The sequence below is a fragment of the Camelus dromedarius genome, chromosome 7 (assembly GCF_036321535.1).
Source record: "Camelus dromedarius isolate mCamDro1 chromosome 7, mCamDro1.pat, whole genome shotgun sequence".
Classification (NCBI taxonomy): domain Eukaryota; kingdom Metazoa; phylum Chordata; class Mammalia; order Artiodactyla; family Camelidae; genus Camelus; species Camelus dromedarius.
In genome coordinates this window covers 20,118,139-20,143,888 of record NC_087442.1, presented here as the reverse complement: position 1 = coordinate 20,143,888, position 25,750 = coordinate 20,118,139, and the positions used below count along the sequence as shown (strand labels likewise).

At 35.2% G+C, this 25,750-nt stretch overlaps 1 protein-coding gene across 4 annotated transcripts in view; it reads left to right on the top strand.

Annotated features, from left to right (window-relative positions):
- KLHDC10 (kelch domain containing 10) overlaps positions 1-25,227 on the top strand; it is a 48,523-nt gene extending 23,296 nt beyond the window's left edge. For 2 of the 4 annotated variants that reach the window (XM_031455361.2, XM_064487367.1), the window contains exons 2-10: positions 1,370-1,456; positions 15,631-15,852; positions 17,232-17,386; positions 18,544-18,692; positions 20,497-20,581; positions 21,442-21,508; positions 22,056-22,103; positions 23,929-24,068; positions 24,691-25,227. In XM_031455361.2, the coding sequence (XP_031311221.2) occupies positions 1,370-1,456; positions 15,631-15,852; positions 17,232-17,386; positions 18,544-18,692; positions 20,497-20,581; positions 21,442-21,508; positions 22,056-22,103; positions 23,929-24,068; positions 24,691-24,900 (1,163 nt within the window). In that variant the 3' untranslated portion in view covers positions 24,901-25,227. The remainder of the gene's footprint in view (positions 1-1,369; positions 1,457-15,630; positions 15,853-17,231; positions 17,387-18,543; positions 18,693-20,496; positions 20,582-21,441; positions 21,509-22,055; positions 22,104-23,928; positions 24,069-24,690) is intronic. The other 2 variants (XM_064487366.1, XM_064487368.1) reach the window with 1 other exon arrangement.
- Positions 25,228-25,750: the final 523 nt, after the last annotated feature.

The following is a 25,750-nucleotide window of genomic DNA, read 5'->3' as shown; positions in this document are numbered from 1 at the left end:
TAATTCTTCCCCTTGCCCACAAGTATGTCTTCTCTACAATATAAACTATACATGTGCAGGTAATGCCATTTCATTACACAGAATGTGTGTATCTCTAGGTACAGGTACTACAGTGGACAAAAGAGACCTTGCTGATGAACATTTGAATATATTTCCATTTGCCAAAACCAAAAACATATGCTTTCTAAGGAATTTGAGACAGGTTAAGTGTGGTATAGCAGAAAGAAGGCAGGTATTAAGAGTCGGTCTGCCTAGACTTGAATTCTGGCTCTGGCATTAAGTCACTTAATTTTCCTTTAGTTTCCTTACTTGTAAAATTAAGATGATAATATCTTCCTTGAAGTGTTTTTATAGTCCCTGTTATAGTCATTACTTCACTGTAATGTAATTATTTGTTTAGGCATCTGCCTTCCACAAGACCGTGAGCTCTTGAGGATAGGAGTCATATCCTCCTTAGGCTGCCCTGGAGCCTAGCCCAGGGCCCGAGGCAGAGCAGGTGCTTAATGAAATGACTGTTGAACCCATACAGGATTGTTATGAGGATCAAATGAGGTAATATGTGTAGAAGCTCTTTGTAAGCTTTAAACTCTATACCAATGTTAATTGTTTTCATTGCCTGTAAGAGCTATCTTTGGGAGCTATCAAAACTTTGGGAAGAGACAAGAATTATCCCATTTAACAGTTCTATAATGCTTTGCATTTTTCTTCTATTTTATAAGAAGACAAGTTTTAATTGGGGTTAAAGTGCAGCTAATTTGCTTCCTGGGAAGGTAGAGGAATTTCCTTTTTTTCTCCCCGAACAATGGAACTGTCAAGATATTAAATGTTTGTTTTATTTGGTTGCTACCATAAAATTTTAATTATAGCAAATCAGCTTATTTCATAAAGAATGGTGCCCATTGCTTTATCCTCTTAACCATATAACTGATAAAAGGATACCAAATCTGAAGGAGAACAGGAATCTACATTATGCCAAAATAATTTTAATGAGAGCTCCCTTTTTAACATTCATTGACTTTTAAAAATATAGTTTCTAATCTGTTTATAAAGCTCCTGGTGAATTTTTGCCACAAGATGGCATTGGTGATTACTGAATGCATGTTCTGTTGAACCAGAATTCAAAAAAATGGTGCGCATAATTGTTTGTAAACTTTTGGGGATGAGTTGAAAACCTTCATCATTGCTTTTATATATTAATTTAATTTTGTTTTGACTTACAAAACAGGGATAAGTGCTACTTTACATCACTTCTTTCTGTATTCAAGTATTGTTTTGTTTCCTGTTTTTCTGTCTTTATTACTACAGTAACTATGTATTATTTGCCATGTGTTGTATGTGTCTGACTTATTGCTGATAATTGTGGTAACAGGTAAGAAGAAAATACGATGGGACCCAGTTAGGAGGCGCTTCATTCAGTCCTGTCCCATCATAAGGATCCCTAACAGGTTTTTGAGAGGTGGGTGATAACTAGCAAGAGACTATGCTTCATATGGGTTAAAGGGAATTTTGAATGAATTTTCTAAACTCAGAATTCTGGTTTTTAAAAATTGTCTAAACAGCTAAAATTGGACAAAGGAAAGTCTAGAACTTAATTTTAAGTCTATGTTTCCTATTGACCACTGTTGGAATTGTAACCAAAAGTTTTAGGGAGTTAGAATCACTTAATGTGCATTAGATGGTAGAAATAAATCATCTCACTGATAACAGTATTATTCCATTGTAACCATATTAATAGGAACTTTGAATGAATAACTTATAAAATATGGGGGTGGGAAAGAATTTTCTAAATATGACTTTCAGGAAGAAATAAAAAATAATTTATGTGACTGTATAAAATTTAAAACCTCATGTCAAAAATCATAAATAAAAAGATAAAAGGGGAAATATTTGTAATAAATGGTTAATATCACAAATATATAAAGAGCTCTTATAAATCAATAGTTTGAAAGCAAATACCCACTAGAAAAACAGGGAAAAGAACATGAATAGTCAATTCATAAAAAGAAAGGTCAGTAAATATGAACCAATATTTATTTTTACTATTGTTATAAACATGATAATTAAAATAATAAGCCATGATTTCCACCTATTAGGTGGGCAAAGACTAAAAATAAGAATACCCAAGGGTATGGGGAAATGAAACTCATATATTGAAGGGAGTGTAAATTTAACACAGCCTTTCTGGATTTAATTTCACAATATATGTATCAAAAGCCTTAAAAATGTTCACATCCTTTGACCTAGTAATTCTTACTTTTAGAAATGTTGCATTCTTTCTATTTTTTCCAGTAAAACATACTCCCTACTGAAAAAAGAAAATCCCAGAATAGGGTTGAAAACTCTGGTTCCCACTATTTTTCTAGGTATAACAAATTGTCAGACAAGCATGCTTAACATTACAATTTAGACCTTGTTGTTTATAAACCAGTGTATCTAATTTTGATTGAAGAGATTACTTTTTAAAAAAGACTAGAAAAAAATCCTATAGCAGCTAAAGATGTTTCTGTATTTAGTGCCTATTTTTAGCAGCCAAGCTCCAGAGCATGAAAAAAAAAAAAAAAACAAACCTAGTCTAAATGGGTCAAGATAAGATACTTTGGGTGCTGTGCTACCTTTTAGCATAAATAATTTTATTGATAGAAGCTAAGAGGAATTTTAGTTTTATGTGACCAAAAAACCATTGTGCACATGTGGCCAAGAAGGTATATCTAATTCTATAACATTTTTTTCTTTTTTCTATTTAAAAATTAGAATGCTAATTTATTGATTTACAATTAGATAACTTGGGCTGACTAAATTTAAATATAAGTAAGAAATTGTTTAATTAGGATATAGAATTCAATATAATATAAATTTTGTACAAATATAAACAAAAAACAAAGGAAATAGTGAAATAATAAATCAAGATGGTAGGATTTTAATTTTCTTTTGTACATTCTCTGTTGTTCAATATTTTAATCATGGAAAAAAGAGATTAGCACAGGTAAGTTTCATAACTTTGGTTATTTTGTAAGCCCTAAATTGCCTCAAACAATGGCTGAGGAAGATGGTCTCTAACAGTGCTGAGAAGAGTGAGGCGGGAGTAAACTCAGCATTAGCGCAACATCAAGACCACCAGTGACCGCCTCTAAATCAGTGGCCTTGTCTCTTAGTTCTCATCTTCTTTGATCTGTTTGTAGTGTTTGATCTGTTGACCACCTGCACCTTCTTAAATTTTTCTCTTCTTTTGGGTTAATTTACTGTACAATCTGAGATGTTTCCTTCCTACCTCTTTGATTGTTCATTCTGTTTTCTTCACCAGCTTCTTCCTTCCTACTCACTAAAGATGGGTATTGCTCCAACGTTCTGTCCTCTCCATTATCCTCCTTTGGTTATCTCATCAGATTTCAGACTTAACTAACCTCGTTCGTTCGTTCGTTCATTCTTTCATTCTTTCAGCATTTCTTGATTTCCTATGTAACAGACACTGTACTAGCTCAGTGATCTAGGCAATAGAGAATCAGGTAAAGAAACGATTACAGAATAGTTTGAGTGTAATTCTTTGTGATAAGTGTCCTGATGAGGTAATATGGTATGGGAGGGCACAGAAGAGGTACCTAACCACCTGTGGGGAGGACAGAGAAAGAGAAGTAGCTATCAGGATGATTTTTCAGAAAAGATGTACTTAAAGTCTGAGTCGGTGTTAGCAGGGGAAGGTTGGAACATCTCAAACCATGGGAACCAAGCAGCTTGTGTAAAGGCAGTTAGGCAGAGTAGAGCATGGCCTTTCAGGGAACTGTAGGAGGTTCAGCAGAGTGGGAAAGAGTGTGGAGAGAAGAAGCTGAAGAAGCCCAGCTTAAGTGGGGTACCACCTGAGGGGAGTCTTCAAGATCAGCTTATTTCTTAATTAGCGAGGAGATTTAATTGAAAGACCAGTTATGAGATTATTACAGTTATCAACGTGGGAAATGATAGAGGCTGCAACTAAGGTAGTTATAGTAGAAATAGAGAGTAGGGAGTTGATTTGAAATATAAGGAAGTGAAATTAGGTAAGACTTGAAGAGGAGGAGGGGAAAGTGAAGAAAGCTTCCAGCTTTCTGTGTGGACCATTTTCTCTTTACCAGGTGTTATATAGATGGATGGAAGGGCAGATTGAGGGAAAAGATGGTAAATTCAGCTTAATCTCCCCAAAGCAATAATAGCGTATCCTGAAACACTCAAAGAGTTATTTCCAGGGAAGCCTCCTTGGAAGTCCCATCTCTTTGTTCTGATGGCACCCTCTGTGTTCCTGCCTCTGTCATAACACTTATCACACTGAATTACAGTCATCTGTTTACTTATTTGTGCCTGCCATAGACTGTAAGCTCTGTAAGGGCAGGGGCAGTGGGACAGTGCCTTTCATTTCTTTGTCTCGAGTTTGTAGCACAGTGCATGTAGTAGGTACATCATGTGTATTTGAATTGAATTGAATCATTTGTAAGTCTGTTGTCAGGGAATAGGATGGGACAAGAATTTTAGTACATTCTCAACTTCTTTCTGGTGGTGGTGACAGTAAACTGATGAGTTGCTGAGAAGATGAAAATGCTGTTGTTTAGTGTTTCCTTAGATTTAAAAAAAAACTTACCTGTACTTTTGAAATTACCACTTTCAAGCCTCTCGTTTTAGGAATTCTACACATTATCTCTGTTAATTCTGATCGAACAGTTTCATAGAGCTCATTTTCTATCACTAGATCCTGCATCTTCTCTAAAAGGTATTTCTACCCATTAAAAGTGTGATGTGAAAACAGTATTGGTGTAGTGAAATGTTTCCATTACAAAATGATAGGCCAATTATATCCATTTACCCTCCCATACTTCTCAGATATTATTGAAAATGACAGAAAAGAATGAATCATAATTGTATTGAAAAACAAAAGGGAGTCTTTCAAGCTGGATTACTTATGTCTGAATCCAGGCTCTGCCATTCACCAACTGTGTGACTTTGGGCAAGTTGCTTTTATTTTATTTATTTATTTTTTGCCTCAATTTCCTCATCTGTAAAATTAGGATGATGATAATAGTACCAAACTCCTAGGGTTGTTGTGAGTATCAAGCGAGGTAATTTGTGCAGAGTACTTAGAAGAGTTTTTACGTTTAGCTGACGTTGAATTAATGTTAGCTGCTGCCATTCTTGCTATTGTTATAATACCAGAAAATTTAAGGGATTTCGGAGTAGTAGAAAGCAGTTAGAATTATAATGATTGAGGAACAAGAACAGAATAAAATGCAACCCCAGATACGTACTCCTGCTGCATGCTAGAAGTCAGAGAATTTCTTTTTTTCCAGAGAATTTCTTAATAGAGCTCCTTTTCTGAAACTGTAATCCTAGAATCAGCAAGTATAGGAGGAAGCAGCAGGGTTTTAGGTAATGGACCCTCCATGATAGATTGGATGAGGAGGGTGGAATAAGGGGAGGAGAAGACAGGGAGCTCCACCAAAGATTGATGTGCATTTAAGGACCATATCATCAAAATGAAGCCCTCCTCACTTTTGGCAAAATTGCTTTTTCTAAAGAGAAAGCTGTCAGTGTACCACTTACCTACAGAGACCTACAAGCAGAGAGATCTCCCATTTGGAGGTTTGGTGACAGAGTAATACAACTGTGGAGGAAATCTATATCTCTCACAAGACTAGTCAGTGTAGCCCTTCATTCATTAATATGAACAGGTGATCAAGGCCTACCAGACATCTGAGGGAAATTAAACTTGAAAGAAGATGACCAAGCTGAACAAATGAAACAACTGACCATGGTGGAAACAGAGATACTGAGGAAGCAGAATGGAGGGTCAGGAAGTTCTCATCACAGCAGGTTTCCTGAGTCAAGAGTGAATTGGGTCCACAAATAAAAAGCCAACTGCCGTGGAGAAAAAAGGAATGATCAAAGAATTAGTTCCATATTGAAATTTGATTGCTTAAATAAAAGTGCAGTTGGAGAGTTAAATAATCCACAGGCTTAAGACCAATTTCTACGAAAATGAAGTAGGGGAAGTTTATCGACTATAAAGCAAGAGGACAAAAAGAGAAAATACATGAGGAAAATTATACTTTGAGGATAGATCTAAGTGATCCAGTATTTATTTTACAGTGTTAACACAAGGAATGTCAGTGGAAGGGAGAAAATAAAGAATATTTCCCTACACTGAAGAAAGAAAAACTCTTGAGTTTTCAAGTGTAAAGGGCCTACCAAGGAACAAGCTAGAAAAATATAAAAACAAAAAGCATCTATCTGTGTATTACTGAACTACTTACAATTTCAGAGATAGAAAGCAGGCTGTATAGAAAGACTCAAGACTTAAGAATCAGACTGGTATTGGATTTCTCACCTGTAGCATGGTTTGCTGGAAGATAAGTGCCTTCAGTGTTCTGAGGGAAAATTATTTTGAACACAAAACTGCACCCAATCTCACTAATATTTAAATGTTTAAGTGGGGGTCAGAATAAATAAGAACTCTGAAAAATTGATGAACACACCCTTTTTGAGATTACTTGAAAATGAAAAATCCAAGAAAGAGGAAGGTTTGGACACAAGAAGCAGTAGTGTGCAAAAAAACCTGTAAAACTTAGAGCTGTGTCTAAATACAGGGACTGTGAGGCCTGGTAATACTGTTAAGAAAATATTTCCAAATATATAGAAGAATAATATAAGTATAGTATATATGTATGTGTATATTTGTATGTATGTATATGACATTCTGCAACTAACATTTCAGATGATTTGAATAAATTTGGGGTAGGGAGAAAGTCAAACTGCTAAAGATCTTATAATTTTTTGTTTTACAACTTATAGGTATAATATATGCTTTTTAAAATTCAAATAATATGGAAATACACAGGGTGAAAAATGAATGTCCCTATCTCAAGTATATATAATGAAAATCAGTAAGAAAAAGACATCTCAGTAGAAGAATGTATAAAAGGCTAGAGCAGGCACTTCCCAAAAGAAACAATCCATTTGGCCAGTAAATGTGAAAAGGTGCTCAAACTAATTAGTAATGAGAGAAATGCATATTAAAACCAGAGTGACTTTCCACAGCTAGCTAGTAAACTGAGGTTTGAATAAGAAAAAAAAAAAAAAAACCCCACAATAAGATAGGTCTACAAACCCACAGGAATTGCTAAATTAAAAAGACTTATGATACTAATACTCTAATACTAAATATTTGTGAACAGTTTGGCCTTACCAAGTAAAAGTAAAGATTTCCATACATTATAATGCAAATTCTGTTTCTACATTTATAGCCAACAAATATGGGCCCCTGTGCACCTGAAAATGTGTACAAAAATTTTAGAGCAATATAAGGGGGGAGGGTATAGCTCAGTGGTAGAGCACGTGCTTAGCATACACAAGGTCCTGGGTTCAATTCCCAGTTCCTCTAGAAATAAATAAGTAAACCTAATTACCTACACCCCCAATTTTTTTTAAGTTTTCTTTAATTTATAGCAGTATAAGAACCACTCATTTGAAACAACCCAAATATCCATTCTCTACAACATTGACTGGATAAATTGTGGTATTGTTCATACAAAGAAATAATATTTGGCAATGGAAATGAACAGACTATCTCTAACTCCAACAAGATGGAGGAATCTCAGAAACATAATTGTGAATGAAAGATCTCAGAAAGAAAATATACTGTTTTATTTTATACGAATACACTTTGAAACTAGGCCAAAATAAACAATTTTGTTTAGGGTTGCATACTTAGATATAATAAAGCTATTAAAAGAAAGCAAGTTTTGTGATTGCCATAAAAATCTGGAAATATGTTTCCTCTAGAAATGAAGAAGGTGGGATGGAGAGGGTTGTGATTAAAAGGGGCGGGTAAGATTGGGTATCTGGGTGCTGGCAGTATTCTATTTCTTGACCTGAATAATGACTGCAGTTACTTTTTGATAATTTGTTAAACTATGCATTTCTAGTTAAGTATGTTCCTATACATGTGCTATATTTCACAGTAAAAGAGGTTAAATAAAAATAAAAGCAAAGTCCCATTTCACATCTTCACTCCTCACCATATTCCCCTTTCCAGAAATAGCCTCCATAAATAGCCAAGTTTCTTTCCAGACATGATTTACTCTTAATAGTGTTAAAGAAATAAAAATGTATGGGTTTAAAAAAATATATTGGGAATAAAAGGATGTAGCTCTTCCTAGGAAAAAAGGAAAGGAAAAGAAGAGAAAGCTTAATTATTTCAGTAAAATTAGAAAAGTAAGAAAATGAAACAATGAGAAAGAACGATAAATTAAAATATACATAATATGGCAGGGATAAACCTAAATAAATCAAGATCAAAGTGGGTTTATCTGTGGAATGTAGTTTAGTACTTTAATAGGTTAAGAGAAAAAGTGATTTTCTGCTATCAAAAAAAGCATTTAATAAAATTTGATACTGAGTGCATTCATTATATTAAAAGGCATCAAGCTGTACTTTTATGATATATGCACTTTTCTGTATATTTTAATAAAAATTTTTTTACTAATAAACTATCTATAAGAAGCCAAAGCAAATATCATATATAATAGTGAAACATTACCAGTATCCTCATTAAAGTAAAAAATGAGAGAAAGATACAGATTATTATCTCCACTAGTCAACCTTGTTCTGGAAGTTTCAGCCAATTTAATAAAAGATGGGGAAAAAAAAGGTACAGATATTGGAAAGAAAGCTGAAAGTTGTCATTAATAACAGGATGATATGATTGTCTACTATAAAGTTCAAGATAATGAACTAATGATAACTAATACTAGAGTCCAGAAAACTGTCTGGTTAAAATTTAAATTTGCAAAGATAAATTACTTTCCTAAGTATTAACAATAACCATTTAGAAAATAAAAGATATCTATTCATAATATATAGAGAATTATAAAGTGCTTAGGAATAAAACACAAGAAGACAATGAACCTGTCCTGATGGAAATCAAAAAGATGAGGATAAATAGCTAGAGATTATGTTCCTTCATGGGTTATCCCAAATAAAATCCTCAAGAGACTTCCTTAAATTTTAATTTTAATTTTGACATAATTTTAGACTTACAGAGAAGTTACAAGAATGGAGAAAAAAATTCCTATATTCTTCACCCAGATTTCCTAGGTGTTAACATTTAACCACATTTACTTTATCCTGTCCTGTCTTCTCTCTCTCTCCTCTCTCACTCTCCCCTCTCTCTCTGTAATACATAGGCACATACGTATTGTTTTTCTGTTTGAACCATTTGAGAGTAAGCTGCTGGCACAATGCTCCTTTACCCCTAAATACTTTAGTGTTTGTTCCTGGGAAACAAAGATACTCTCTTATATAACTGCAGAACAAGTACCAAAATGAGGAAACTAACACTATCAACACTGTACATAATGGATAAAATTAACACTAGTTTCAAATTTACAGACCTCATTTCAGACTTTGTCAGTTATTCCAATAATGTCCTTTATAGTGAAAGAAAATCCCAGATCATGTGTTGCATTCAGTTCTCTTGTATCTTTAGCCTTGATACTGATATTTTTGAACAGGAGGGACTAGTCATATTGCAGAATGTCCTTTAGTTTGGGTTTGTCTCGTATTTTTTTCATGATCCCATTCAGCTTATGTGTTTTTGGCAGGAATACCACTGAAGAAATACTGTGTTCATCTCATTGCACATGATGTTGATTGGTCCCATTACTGGTGATGATAACTTTGATCACCTGGATAAGATGGGTCTGCCCAAGGGACATTTTATAGATTTTAACAAACTGATTCTAAAATCTATTGCAAAAGTAAGTGGAGAAAAATAGCTAGGAAGTTTTTTAGAAAGAGTAACACAAAGGGGAATTTATCCAATAGATGTTGAAAAATAACTTCAAAGCTGTCATAACTAAAACAATGTGGTAATAGTGTAGGAATCAATAAATAGGCAGTCAGACTGAACAGAGCCCAGAAGCCCAGGCCAGTATGTAATTGGGTAGAGTGTGACAGCTATCTCAACTATGCTTTGCTCAGCACTTGAAACTAACTTATGGTAATACCAGTCTGTCAAAGCAAGTTGCTTTTACTGCTGCCAACTTGGACTAAGATTACTCTGTCCTAAGAAGCCAAATCTTTACATATGATTGTGATACAGAGTATGGAGTCCCTGCAGTAGAGGATGTTTACATAACCAAGACTATTGTGTGCTGGTGTGAATGGAGCAGCTTGGACTCTGGGAGTAGTAAAAAGGTCTGCCTGCTGGTCAGGGCTGGGAGCCAGCTAGCCCAGTTTTCTCTGGCCTTCCTGTCTCTGCTTCCAGGTGTACAACAGAAAAGCTGTCTTCTCAGGCAGAGGTAATGGTGGGCTTTATATTTGGAAAGAAGTGACCAGTTAAACTGAATTTATCCTGTAGCCTATTTGTCATTTATAAGTAGTTAATACTTCTAGCAATAAAGGTTTTAGTTTTTTTTTTTTTCACTACGGCCCCACTACAAATGTTTGATAGCACATCTAGAGGTGACTACACCTTGTAATAGGCTTATTAAGCAAAAATGTCATGTGCTACTTTACTTGCAAGCTTTTCCATTTAAGATTGTGTGATGTTGCTTGTTATATTGATTGTGTGCATTCCTAAGGAGCAATAGATTTTGTGTCCAAGGTGATTAGACCTGGATGTTGGGATTTTCCTAATTCTACTCTAGAATGTGTCAATTTAGTATATGATAAAGGTGGCATTTCAGTTCAGTGTAGAAGGGATGGCTTTCCATAAGTGGTTTAGGGACAGTAGCTTATCCATTTTGGGGGAAATATTAGAGCTCTACCTCATACAATACACAAAAATACATTCTGAATGTATCCAGGTTCTGAATATAAAAATCAAAACTATAAAATTACTAGAAATAAATAATAATTTTATAAAGATGCAGAGATAAATGAGATATAAAGCAAATGAGGATTTTGTTGTTGCACAGGAGCCTTAAAAGAAAAAAATTGAGAGGTTCAATTAGAGAAAAACTCCATATGTTAAAAGATACCATAAACAAAATGAAAAGACAAGTAGCAATCTGGAAGAAAGAAATATACTAATAAATACTTTCTATGAATCTGTGAGAAGACAACCTGATAGAAAAGTGAGCAAGGGATATGATCAGGCAATTCCCCAAAGAAGAAATATAAATGTGCTAAGAAACATGTGAACTAGAAAAATCAGGGAAATGCAAATTAACCTGACACCCAGCAGACTGGCACAAATTAAAAAGGTTGAAGAGGGCAGGAAGAAGTAGTCGCTTCCATACGCAATCGCTGGAGGTATAAATTATTCCAGTCTTTTTGGAGAGCAATATGGCTCTATTACCATATTGCATCTGTGACAATTTTAAGTGTATATTCCTTTGACCCCAGAAATACTTTAGACATTTGCATATGAATCTGTATAAAAGAAGCTTTGTTATAAAATTATTCATAATAGTGAAAACGTTGGCGCAACCTAATCATTTGTCGCCTTGACAGCTAACTTTTTTCTTCCTTTGGGCTAGAAACTAAAGTCCGTTCCCTGATTACCATAAGCTATGGCTTATTCCCTTGGGTAAAGAGCAAGTGTTTGTGACATGATGAGCACAGTGAAGCAAAGATGGGCTCAGGTACCACAGATGCACACTCCCTCAGCTGGATGTTCCCTTCTGGGTGCTAAGTTCACCTCTAAACAACAAGGTCCTGCTGTATAGCACAGGGAACTATATTCAGTACCTTGTAATAGCCTATAATGAAAGAGAAAATGAAAAGGAATATATATATATATATATATAACATATTTATACACACAAATGAATCACTATGCTGTACATCAGAAATTAACATTGTATTTTTAAAACTTTTTTTATTGAGTTACAGTCATTTTACAATGTGTCAAATTCCATTGTAGAGCACAATTTTTCAGTTATACATGAACATACATACACTCATTGTCACATTTTTTTTCGCTGTGAGCTACCACAAGATCTTGTAACAACATAGTAAATCAACTATACTTCAATTTTTTCAAAAGTTCATCTTTGCATACAGGTTCAGTTTAAATTTTTGACTTCTACATTTTCTAATTGGAATTCTTCAATCAGGTATCCTAATTCTATGGGTGATTTTATTAGTAGCAAGTAATTTTTAGGAAAGTGGGGTTTGCACTTGGAGAATTTGGGGGAGAATTCTGGGAACTACTTTAAGAATCTAAAACCTAATTTCATTTTGGTCAGGGTTGAAGAGCCTATACTGTATCCTGCTTAATGAAAATTAATGCTTAGTCTCTGTGGCATTAGCCCTGACACATTCCCATGATTTATTCAAAATAAAATTTGACTTTCTAATATGTTAGTCACTCTTGGGCTATAAATATGTACAAAGAAATCTCTAGTTACTGACTGAAGAGAAAGAAGAGTTACCTCTTTTCTCCCAGCTGTAAGACTCCTTGACAGGATGCTTAATGTTTATCAAATATTGGTCAGATGCTCTTTACCCAGCCATTTAATTTGCATAGATAATGAAATTACTCACAGAAGTTGGCAACTGAGCTAAACCAATGCAGTGTGATAGAAGTATTATGTGAGTCACAAAATTTTAAATTTTCTTGTAGCCATAAGTAAAAGACAGATGAGATTAATTTAAATATTTTAATTTAACCCAGGAGGTAAAAAATATCATTTCAACATATATTCAGATATAAAAATTAGTAATTTTACATTCATTTTTGGATACCAAGTCTTTGAAATCCAGGGAGTATTTTACAGTTTGGACCAGTCTCATTTCAGATGCTCAGCAGTCACATGTGGCTGGTGGCTACTGTGTTGGACAGTGCAGGACTAGACTATAAACTCCAGAGGACAGAAACAGTAATAGTCTTATCATTGCATCCCCATCACCTGGCATAGTACCTGTACATCGCAGGTGTCCAGGAATATTTTTGGCTTAATGAATGAATGAGTGGATATATAAATATAAGTATAAAATATAAAATCATCTTTTCATTGACTCCTCAACTTCTAACCCATGTGAGTTATATTTGTCTCAAAAATAGTTGGCATTAAACTTGTAATGGAATGTCTTCTCTGCTGTACAGCCATTTAGAGAAGAATCCTAAATTATACTATATGTCTTTTCATATTAGCCCAAAATCAGTTTTAAAAAGTATCTGTTGGCTCCAGGTAATATAGTAAATGACATTATAGAGATTCTTAGAGATTCTTATCTATTGACCATAGCAACTCTGTTGTGTTTCTTTAAATTTGTCTTGCTACTTCTTAGAAGCAGATGTGTTTTAAGAAGACCATTGCAGGGGGGTGGGAAGGGACTGGAATTTCAAAATGTAGAATAGATGAACAAGATTGTACTGTGTAGCACAGGGAAGTATATGCAGGATCTTGTGGTGGCTCACAGCGAAAGAGAATGGGACAATGAATGTACGTATGTTTGTATATAATTGAAAATTGTGCTCTGCACTGGAATTTGACACAACATTGTAAAATGACTATAACTCAATAAAAAAGAAGACCATTGCTTAATCCAACCCCTGTCCCCAAAATCATATATCTGTTGAGCACAGTATCAGATCCACTGAGTGCTGCACACTGTTTTTGATCACCCTGTCACTATTTGCTTTGATCTGAAGTTAAAATTAGTGAAACTTCTTGTATCTGATATATCTCTCCAACTGTTTTAGGTGTTGTGGGTGATACAGGATAATTGCTATTCATGACCTTTGCCCTTGCGAAACTTATAGTTATTTGGAGAAAAAAAAACATTAATGAAATGAGTAGAGAAAAATTAAATTTGTAAATTTGTTCAGTGTTTTCTGTGTGCCTTTTGGTGACAGAAAGGTTAATACAAATACATTCCTCTTCCCTCAGCTTACAGCCTCCTGGGAAGATACACACATTAACCAATAAACATTTTAACATAATAGCAAGTATAATAAATCTGTGAGGTACAGGAATAACAGGAATAATATCCTTTCATACAAATGAGGAAGCTGAGACTCAGTGAGGGTCAGTGACTTGCTCAAGGTAACAGGAAGAACCTGGATTCAAATCTAGGTACTGGTCGAAGTTAATTGCTTTTTCTTCCACACCACATTTTCTGTGTTTCAAGATTTTTAGAAAGAGAAATTGAGTTCTTTACTAGGTAAATCATAGCTCGTGAGTAAATTTTCTAACTGGTTATAGCTTGCCTAATATCGTATTTATTCATGTATTTGCATAGTTACAGTATAATAATCGTATTAATTGTACATGTATATCCTAATGCTTGAGTGGTATGGTATTGAACAGCAAGGGCCCTAGGGTTTTATTGACGAGGAAGAGCTGTATTGGCTAGATTCGGAGGCATTCCCACAACCAGGCAGTGAAGGCTAGGTAGAGCAGGCCCGGTCTGAGGGGAAGGACTTGGCTTTCCTAACAGAAAGATAGACTTAAAATAGGCAGGAGTGTGAGAGATCAGGAAAGACTCTGTAAGTTGCTGTTTGAGGACTTTGAGCTTGAGCAGTAAGGAGCCATCAAAGACTCTCAGGACTGACAGGTTGGACTTGAGTGATTCATGGTTTGTTTTTTAGCTTTTCTAGATATCTGCAATTTCTTTTCAGTTCTTGTTTAAAAGCATACCCTAGGAAGTGGGATTTTGATTTTTAAAAAATTGTAAGGCCTGAGTTAGACTGGTAATAAATGTTTAATAATAGATGTTTATTAGGAGTACAACATTGCCATAAATCCTAATGTTATATTAGTATCTATTCCTAATATATGAAAGTAGACAAGTCTTTAGGGTAACAGACAGCTTATTCTACCTAATGTATATTTAAGCATCTTTGGTTCTGTAGCTATGCAAGAGTTTGCATAGACTGGTATAAAAATTGTAAGGATAACAGAGATAATATAAAGTTAGGGGTTTTTTACTCTAAATCTTGAAATAATTTTTAGTGAACTAGTTGACATAATTTAAACTTCAAGAAAGCTTTCAAATATAAATTGTAGAAAAAGCTTTTCTTAGTATAGTTCTTGATACGATGAAAGATGCTCTTTGAGATGAATATAGGGATACTTTTGTTAACTGCCATAATGCATGGAGTGGTAGTTAAATTCTAAACTTTGCTATAATTCTTTGAAAGCCAGTTTTCTTTTTAAGTGTATAATTATATATTGTGGGAAAATCATAGGTTTTATTTGTGTGTATTTTTATTTATACATAACTCATTCACATTTGTGATTATATTTCTGTAGTTCTCTAATATTTTCAGTTTAATTTAGTTGGCCTATGTTTTTTTTATCCTCAAAGAAAATAGAAAATTTGTCCTTTTAGCTTTTGGATTATTAAACCCCTCCTCCTTCTTTTCTTGAAAATTCCAAGTTATCAGCCATTTTCTTGAGTTTATAATGCTGTTTTTGCTGAAAAATCTTTTTACAGTTATCAAAATCTGAAAATAGTCATATGAAATAGAAATGGAGACTAGCTCCTTAAAATCTTAAGTAGTATGTGTGAATGTATAAAATAACCTAAGTAATTAAAAAGTACATCAAGGTTATAAATTTTCCCTGATCGCTTTTTAAAGATAAAATGTTTGTTACCAAATTTTGTTTGTGCTTTTAATCTGCTGGGCCATCTGTGGAAAACTGCCCTCTTCTCTCCTAGGCCACAGACCTCCACCAGCACGAAGCGGACATCGTTGTGTGGCAGATAATACCAATCTGTATGTGTTTGGAGGTTATAACCCAGATTATGATGAATCAGGAGGGCCAGATAATGAAGACTATCCTCTCTTCAGGGAGCTTTGGAGGTATCATTTTGCTACAGGAGTGTGGCACCAGATGGGCACAGATGGCTACATGCCTCGGGAACTGGCATCTATGTCACGTGAGTTCTGAAGCAGTGCTGAACTTTTGACTTTATGAAACGTCTGAGAGGTCTTGTTCAATGTCACATGTTCCTTGTTAATAATTTTTAATAATACTGTAATATGATTAAGCCTTGTTAATAGATAGACTCTTTACTATGATAACAATATAGTGTGGTGATTCACAATCAATTGTGAGTTGGATAGTCCTGAGTTTGAATTTAGCTGTATACTTTCTACTTGGTAGATGATTTTTTTGTTTCTAGTTCCTTACCTATAGAATGAGATTAATAATATCTCAGGGAGTTCAATGTAAAATATCATATTCTAGGCAGAATGTAGTAGAAGATCAACAAATGGGGTTTATAATGATAATAATAGCTGTTGAGCAAAGTATTTCACACATGGTATCTATTTAATCCTACAACATCCCTATGATGCAGGTACTGGAATTATTGCCATCATACAGATGAGGAAACTGAAGCTTTAGATAGAGAGACCCTAGGCCTATGAGTACGAGCTCTGGGGCCAGACTGCCTGGGTTTGAAGCCCAGCTTGGCAAGGTTCTTTTTAGGAGACCTTCAACAAGTTACTTAAACTGCTCACCATTTCTGTTTCATTGTCTATGTCAATGGGGAAAATAATAATAGTTCCTACCTCATAGGATTGTTAGGAAGATTAATTTAGAGAAATTAAATAATTTTTCTGAGGTCACACGAGAATTTAAACCCAGCTCTCACCGGCTCCAGAGCTCATGCTATTAACTCTTACCCTATATCAATCGAAGAATTGGTTAAAAAAAAAAAGCCATTGAAATAATACAGTAGCAGTATCTTTAAGAGTATCTGCCATCAGAGAGAGACAAAAAGTATATACAAGTGTGTGTGACGACAGGAACAGAAAGTTACCAGCAGGATATTAGTGTTCTTTTTATCTGACAGAAGATTAAGATGACAGAAACCATAATTTGAAATGTAGCGATCATTCCCCTGGCAAAAACAGAATGATCCTTTTATCCCTTCATCGTGAATCCCGCTGGGTCTATGCTAAGGCAAAGATGATACTTTATTTTCCTCTACTTTGCTGCATACTTGAACTGTGTCAAGCAGCAGTGGTGGATTATAGTTAATGTCATTCAATATTGTCACATACAGTGTTTCATGAATTCCAGAGATATGCATTGAATACATGTCATATACTAAACAGTGAGCTATATGATATAATGTGAATTAGACCTTTTTCTGCAGAACTTTATAGTAACTACATGTCAGTGGTTTGAGCTATCTTCTGAAAGCATTAAAGCAGGTAACTTTTTAGTTTCTCAGATATTCTGGGTTAATGTGGGAACACATTGCAGGTAGCCAGTATCTAAAGGGAATTTGTGCTTCTCCTTCCCCAGTTGTGCTACACGGAAACAACCTGTTAGTGTTTGGAGGGACGGGTATCCCATTTGGTGAGAGCAACGGCAATGATGTCCATGTCTGTAACGTGAAGTATAAGAGATGGGCTTTACTCAGCTGTCGGGGGAAGAAACCGAGTCGTATATATGGACAGGTACCAATCTATGGCCAGTCATGGTGGATGTATTTGTTTGGATTTTTCTAGTTCCTGGGACAATGTCAGAATATTTATATTGCTACCAATTTTTTAATGGGGAATAAGTTCATTGTGATTACTATTTGGTTGTTCATTTCTGATATGAAATTGTAGTTTGTAAATCTGGTTGCTTGCCTTCTCCTTTCCTTTTTGCACTTACTCTTTGTTTCTAATCCAACTTAGGATCAGTGATCTAAACCTGTATGGAAGTTTCTTTAAATGTCAGGACCCTACCCACCCCAAGTGAGACATTGGGCAACATATGGTCAAGGTCCTGTCATCTTTAGAGTGATAGGATGCTTTGAAGAGTTTTCTACCCTAAGTAGTAGAGCAGATGATCTCTGTACTTGGTTAAGAAACTTTTATACAGATTTGAGCTAAAACACAGATTACATAGAAATTAGTTTCCAGTTAGATTTCAGTGCTTCAAGCCTTAGGTTTGAAAAGTTATATTTTAAAAGATAGGAAGCAACTCACCATACATCAGAGACCCTTTGAGAGTAATGGGCTAAGCTTAAAACAGCCAAGCATTGGCTTCTTTCTCAACTAGCTGGCATTGGTACTGACAGCTTCTGAGCTGTTTGTAGAGGCACAGACTGGATAACTGCATCCCACCACAGGAGGCATTTAAACACTAATAAATGACCATAACCATAGCCAAACTTGCACTGAGAAGAGTCTGGTGGAAAATATCAAGTTTTGGGGACTGCCAACTCTAGGCTTCTTACTTAAAGGATTTGGGTATCTTATTTTCATATCTGCTTCGTCCTCTTAAGAGCATTTTCTTCAGACTGCTTAGAAAGAAAAGCAGCCTTCAGTGGAAATGCTCATGTCCATGGTCTATAAATTCTTTGGTTGCCTAGGACCCCTAAGGATCATCTGATGTCCTTTGCCTGTCTAGGTAGAACTTACTTTTCATTGAGCAAAGTTTACCTTTCTAAAAATAATCTCTGTAAATAATCTCTAAAATCTTTAGTCCTTTAAGGGTCTGATTTTTATAAGGTTAAAAAGTACAAGAAATTTTCATAAAACCTGATTTGGGAGTATCTAATAAGTTTATATTCTTTAATCAAGTGTTAACAAGGCAGTCTTGTTCATCTTTCTTCATTATCTAGGCCATGGCTATCATCAATGGCTCCCTTTATGTCTTTGGAGGGACAACTGGCTATATTTATAGCACAGACCTGCACAAATTAGACCTCAATACTAGAGAATGGACACAACTGAAACCAAACAACTTGTCCTGTGATCTACCAGAAGAGAGGTGAGATTATAGGATTAAAGCATATTTATTCTTTCTTGCTAAGATTTGACGTTTTTTCAGAATATTGGCAATAAGGTTTGAAGAAAACCCTTTGGCTTGGTTAAAATAGTGAACTGGCTGTTCGATCCCAGTCAGCTTTAAAGAAAGGTCTTCTGGTGAGGGAATGATATTTCTCTCTGAACTATAGGCTTTTTTCATGTTATTTCCTCTTATACTTCAGTTTTCCTGCATTAGGAAGGTAGAAACCAATGGTAATAACTGTAACTAAATTTCATATTACAGGCAAAACACTCACTTTCTAGTTACTTTTTGATTTCCCTTCTTAACTTGCATATTAGGATTCTTTGGCTCATTTGTTTACAAGTGTATTCCTAGTACAGGGCACAGTGTCATGCCCGTAGGTAGTAGTCAGTGAATGTTGACTGGATGGATAAATGGATGGATGGAAGGGAGGAGGGAGGAAAGATCATTTTTTTTAAGTGCTCTGTGGTACACTCAAACATCACATGATTCTCTTAAGTTGCCTTCTAGTGGAAATCCTAGATCTTTCACTTTTCTTTCCTAATAGCAATTGCCTCTTCTTAGAATTAAACTCACTGGTAAACTTAAATTTTTTGCCCTCTAGTTTAAAAGCAAAGACAGTAAACAGTTTTTTAATCACTCTGTTTAGACTAACATCTCTTTGTTGCCCTTTAAATAAATGACATACAGGTGCTAAGGAAAACTCATCTCCAATGTAGTATGTTAGTGGGCTGATTATTGCAGAACTACCATGAGAGGACTTGGAGATGGCCTGTTACAGGGAATAATTTTGATGTAATTTATTATCAACACCAGGGCCTTCAGGGAAAGGAGGAAACAATAAGCTTTCAAAGCATTTTCACATGGTTGCTTTCTTTGAAGCATTTTATGGACATATTATAAACTGTTTCAGCTTTTAGCTAGACTGCTTAGATAAAAGTTCTGGTAGTTATTTCACATTATATTCACAGTTTTGTGTGGCATAATTTTTCTGATATCTTTTTATCTGTTAAATAAGCGTCTTAATTTGAAAGCCCATAGTCTAGGGTTTCTAATTAAATGTAGGCAGATCACTTTTTCAAACTCTGTAATAATTTCCCTCCTTATACAAAGTTATCACAAAAAGATTATAGAAAATGTAGAAAGGGGGAGGGCTTCCCAAAAAAGGGGGGGGAGGGTATAACTCAGTGGCAGAACGCGTGCTTAATTAGCACTCACGAGGTCCTGGGTTCAATCCCCAGTACCTCTATTTTAAATAAACAAACAAACAAACAAACAAATAAATAAACAAATAAACCTAATTACTTTCCCCCCAAAATAAATAAATCAATAAATAAAATTGTACAAAAAATTAAAATGTTCTAAAATTTTTTTTTAGAAAATATAAATAAGCAAAATGAAGAAAATGAAAAGCAAAATTTAAACTCAGAGATAACCAGGGTTAACATTTTGCATGTATTCTTATAGTCATTTTCTGTACATTTTTGTATATCTATAAATTTTTAATAAGATTATAGCCTATCTGCTCTTCTATAACTATTTTTTTCAGCTAATGACATGAAAAGAAGTTCTCAGTATATTAACCATCCTTTGTGCCTACATTCTTATTGGTTGCATACTAATCGATTTTATGCATATTCTATAATTTATTTAACTGATTCACTATTATTAAACACTTGGGTTATTTATTAGAAATAATGATGCAGTAAAAAGCCTTGCAGCTAAATCTCAGGTAGATCATTTTTTCCCTTAATTATAAATGTATTTTATTGTATATTTTCAGATACAGACATGAAATTGCACATGATGGGCAGAGGATTTACATCCTGGGAGGTGGTACTTCTTGGACAGCTTATTCCTTAAACAAGGTATATTAAAAAAAGAGGGGAAGAAGGCAGAGCAAGGCATGTGTTATGCTAAAGCAAGCTAATTCTGATACTGTAGATATTTTAATTTTCAAGCAGGTTCTTCATCAACACCTATTTTGTGTTAGATGCTCTTTATAATTTAAGGTTGAACTCTGTGCCCCTGATATGCTTTCCAGTTGACAGTTGCATTATTATACACTGAAAATACAATATGAAAATTATCCCTCTATGCTAGGTAGGAAAGTCACTAAAAGGAAGCTATAGTAGCTTAAATAGGAGCAACTAATTAGAACTGAAACCAGGATTCTCAGAATGTCACATCCCTCTCATTGTCAGTGCCATGTATCTAAAAAGAAAAGGCATGTTTAGGACTGCACATCACTAACTTCAGAAAGCTGAGCTCTGAAGGGCTTTCATTCATCCACCCCTGTGGCCTTCCTAAATCCACATATCCCAGGGGATGTCTGTAGGCTGCTGAGCTCCTGGTCTGCTTTGGAACCTTAACAGTCTTTTTTAAGTTTTGTCAAAACTGCATTCCCATGTTTTCTTACCAGAACTTGCTTTTTTTCTGTTATAAAAATGATACATGTTTATTGTAGAAAATGAGGAAGTTGCAGAATTCCAACTTTTTTACTTCATTTTTTTCTAAGATTTAAAAATAATGAAATCATATATGTGCTTAGTTTTCAATTGCTTAATTTAATCTTTTGCCTTATATTAGAATTAGTAAAGATCAGAAAAAAGCAAAGGAATAGAAGGCTTTTCAACCAAGAATATGTTTGTACAGGCTGTTGTGAAAAATCCAGTTTTCAGGCTAGCTAAAATTACTTGTGTGTCTTCTTTTTTCCTCTCTCTTCAAGATTCATGCATACAACCTTGAAACAAATGCATGGGAGGAAATTGCAACAAAGCCTCATGAAAAAATAGGTAAATTTAAAATACTGATTCATTTATCTTTAGTAAATGTATTTTATAGTTTTACTAATTCTGGAAGGGAAAAAGTAATTTTATTGCATTCCATGACAGTAAAATATCTGTTGAACTGATATTAGAAATTACTTGTATTCCTTAGTCCAATTATTATTCTTCCTTAGCAACTGAGCAGAGATTTTTGATGGGGATTACTGAATTCTGTGGAAGCGGGGAAATCTGGCTGGGATGAGAAGTAGGCACTTAAATCAAGATCTGCCTGTTTCTTTGTGGGTAACAAAGCTTGGGAAAGCCACTAGTAACCCCTGCCCACCACCACCTCACTTTGTTTTCCTGACACCTTAACATTGTACCATTATGATGAAACTTCTGATGGCTTTATTTTAGTGTGAAATAAGAAGGATTGGAAGGACTAGCACTGCTTAATGCAACAAAGGGATTGTTTTAAGTGAGTTATTTGTAGTATGTCTTCTGCTATATTATATCACCATTATTCCCAGTCTTTCTGTGAATAATGGAATTTCTGTGTTTATGTGTTTGGTAGGTTTTCCTGCAGCCCGAAGATGCCACAGTTGTGTTCAGATTAAAAATGGTAAGGATTTCAAATAGCATGCTGGTTCCATTTTTGTAACTGTATATACTGAGAATATTCTATTTCTTAATAACTCCTTAAAAGAGGCATAATTTTGGGGAGAGTCTGTGTCTTATAGTTTCCATAAAGTTATGCCTCTCTCAGCAATTTTCATAAAGTAAACTAATGTGGTATTTGGGTCCCCTCAGTTATCAGAGAACTCAAAAGTAAATGATAAGCTTTTATGATACCACCTAATCTTTCAGCACCCCACCTCAACAGATGTCTGCACTTAACGGTGGGTAAAAGTAATAATCTTGACATGCAGTAGAGACCTCAGTAGACATTGTATTAAAATTGTAGTAACTCCTTCAGAATGTTATTTCATAAAGTTTATTCTGTTCTCTATCTGATGCCAGATAGAACTCTTAGTTCATTCTTTGGCCATATTACAACACAGGCATTGTATGGCATCAGAAAACAGCTGCAGCTGCTTTATCTAAGTGTGATAAATGACTCCTCTTTGGACAACTTTCCTCTCTTGTGATTTACAGCTTATTTTATAGTTGGATGTACTACTTTAAATCTGAGGGGGAGGAAGGTATGTATAAATGAGTTTGATAGCCTATATCCTTTCAGCAGCTTAGTTCAGATTTTACTAAGATTATCCTGCCATCGCTAGTACAGAGGTGCTTTTCATTATGCTTCTGCTTTGGAGGCAAGATTTATAGACAGTGGCATTGGTCAGCTTTGCTTCTCTAAGAACGGAGCTGTACTTCTCTTGAATCCTAGCCAAAAAAGTTTCCAACGTGTTTTATAGTTTAATTAAGTATTGACTTATGCTTGGTCTAGACCTGAATTAAGATGTGTATTCATTTGATTCTTTTGAGTCCACACACCATATAAATGGAATTCAGCCGTAGTTCTGAACATCTAGTTTGAAGGTTCACATAGTCTCTGTTACATGTTATCTAATTCGTTATAACTAACTGATTTTACAAAAACAAAAACAAACAAAACCACAACAATAAAAAACCTTTGATTTTAGGAAGGTTTTGTTCCTGACATAAATAACTGGTACAGATCAAATGAGGCTTTAAGCTATCCTCTTTGGGCTGAAGAAGATTTGGAAGAATGTCTTTTGTGCCCCAAACTGAACATTGTAGTGAATGTTTCCCCTCAAGTTGTCTACATAGAGAACATTTGTCTCTATGGGCAGATAAATGTCTGTCCTCTCCAGGACGTTATTTAAAAAGAAGAGTTCACTAACTGGCGGCCTGTAGATATGTTTTGTTTGGCTCATATGTGTTTTATCATTTTTTGAATTAGTGACCAATACTTAAAAAGCAAAATGTTTTCAAAAAGTAAAAATATTTCACTTTTCAAAAAAATCTAGATTTCCACCTTCTCTAAAAAAATTGAAGATCTGGCAGTTGCTGACCTTAAGTCCTACATGGTATCAATCAGCTAGAGCTGCATCGTCATCTTCCCCATTAGGGCACGTGCACTCCTGTTTGTTCCTTGGACCTCCTATTTATTTTCCTTGGACCTTCTTGCTCATTCACTATCTATGCCTAGCACCTGGAGCTACTGGAATTTGAGAACCCTGACATGAAGTCTTCTCAGACCGGCATCCTCAGCCCTAGCAAAGATCCCAACAGAGTGTCCAAACTCTAGTGAGGGACGAGATAGCAGCATGAGTGGCCCGCTAGCTGAAGTCTTCTGTGGTATGGGGAGAGCCACTGAACCAGTTCCCCTGTCCGCTAGCCATGAGAGCTACTGCCAGACGTGCTGTCGCTGTGGCTCTTCTCCTTGGTGTGATCTTGGCTTTCTCTTTTCCTGATAGATGTGTTTATTTGCGGGGGCTACAATGGAGAAGTGATCCTGGGAGATATCTGGAAGTTGAATCTGCAGACTTTTCAGTGGGTCAAGCTCCCAGCTACCATGCCAGAGCCAGTGTATTTTCACTGTGCAGCTGTTACACCAGTAAGTTTTAATTTTCATATCTTCTTTATGTAGTTGCAGATGATAAGGAAATATTTTTAGGGATGTTAGCAAGAAAAAAAGATTCTGGTATTAGCGAAACTTGGATTAAGAATGTGTTTTTAAAACCTTCATCCAAGCTAGCTCTTCCTCAAAGAAAAGAGGAGAAAAACTATCACATACAAGCTTAAAAGAGCAGCATAATGTAAAAGAAATGCTACATGTGGCATTCGGGCCCTGACAGTGGTATCTGCCCTCCTGGGAGTGCAGAATAGTTTTATCCCCATGATGCCATGTTATTCAAGAGTCTACTAGTTTCTTGAGCTCGAAGACCTTTATTTTCATCTTTGTATTCCTAGTATTTGACACAATGGATACTTAATATAGTCTTAGTTTAACATTTGTTGAAGTTGTTGAAGTAAAAACAATCTCTAGTTTCTCCCTTCGTAACTCATTCATTATTTAAACCTTTCTTGATCTCAGCACTATGTTGGAATTAATGAGAAATTTTTTGTTCCATCTCATCTTAATTTAGCCTACCATGAATTTTTTGCTGAATCTCCAGCCTGAGTATCTGTTTCTCTCCCACTTATATTTATCCTCTGTGACTGCCATTTGTTCATAGGCTGGCTGCATGTACATTCACGGAGGTGTGGTGAACATCCATGAAAATAAACGGACTGGGTCGTTGTTTAAGATCTGGCTGGTGGTGCCTAGCCTGCTGGAGCTGGCATGGGAGAAGCTGCTCGCGGCCTTCCCCAACCTGGCAAACCTCTCCCGAACACAGCTTCTGCACCTTGGACTCACACAGGGACTCATCGAACGCTTGAAATGAGGATTTCTGGACTGTTCATTGATACTGGAAATGTTAATTTAAAGAGACTCCTTTATTTATGGGCAGTGTAGAATGTGCTTCAAAGAGGATTGGTTACCCTGATCAAGGCCTTATTCAGAAAATACATCAGATGCCTTTCTGTAAATTGTTTTAAGTTTATGGAATCTCACTTTCCCTTGTGCTTTTTTTCTTTGCTTCTCTCCCTCCTGCCTCAGTACACACGCACATACACACATACTCCTTCTTCCTTGACAGAGCTGAGGGAAAGTCTGAAAGTACCTTAATAATGTTATGAATCAAGATAAAATAAAGAAAAATTTAAAGGAACTCTAACCATATTACCATGTGCTCTATAAATTAAAGCAACATCATCAATAAAAACAAAAATTAAATTAAAAAAATTAAATCCAGCAACAACAACAAGAAGTTTTGGGGCTAGAACAAGAAGCTAACCTTGAGAATCCTGCAGGTTATAGGTAAAGCTAGATGTTTAACTTCCTGTTTTCAGATATATCTAATTGAGAAGCTGGATCTAATGGCAGCAGTGGTTGATGTCTTGCTGCATAGATACCAAACCTATCCTTTGACTTTGGAGGAAAGTTAAGCAGGTCACCAGCCCTTGATTAGTGATTTCTTTTCTAATCCTTATGGTGCCAGCAATGGTTAGAGTTGACTTGTCAGAAAACTTTATTGTGTGTTGTAGTTGTGCTGTTTGTTGTTGCTCTTAGAAATTATGGCACCAAGGACATTTCAAATCAAGAAACGTGGTGGTCAAAGTTCTTTGTTCTGGGCAGTTTTGAAATTCTCCTGTGCTTATTAATGGTTTCCAGTATCTCTTTGAGTTCATCAT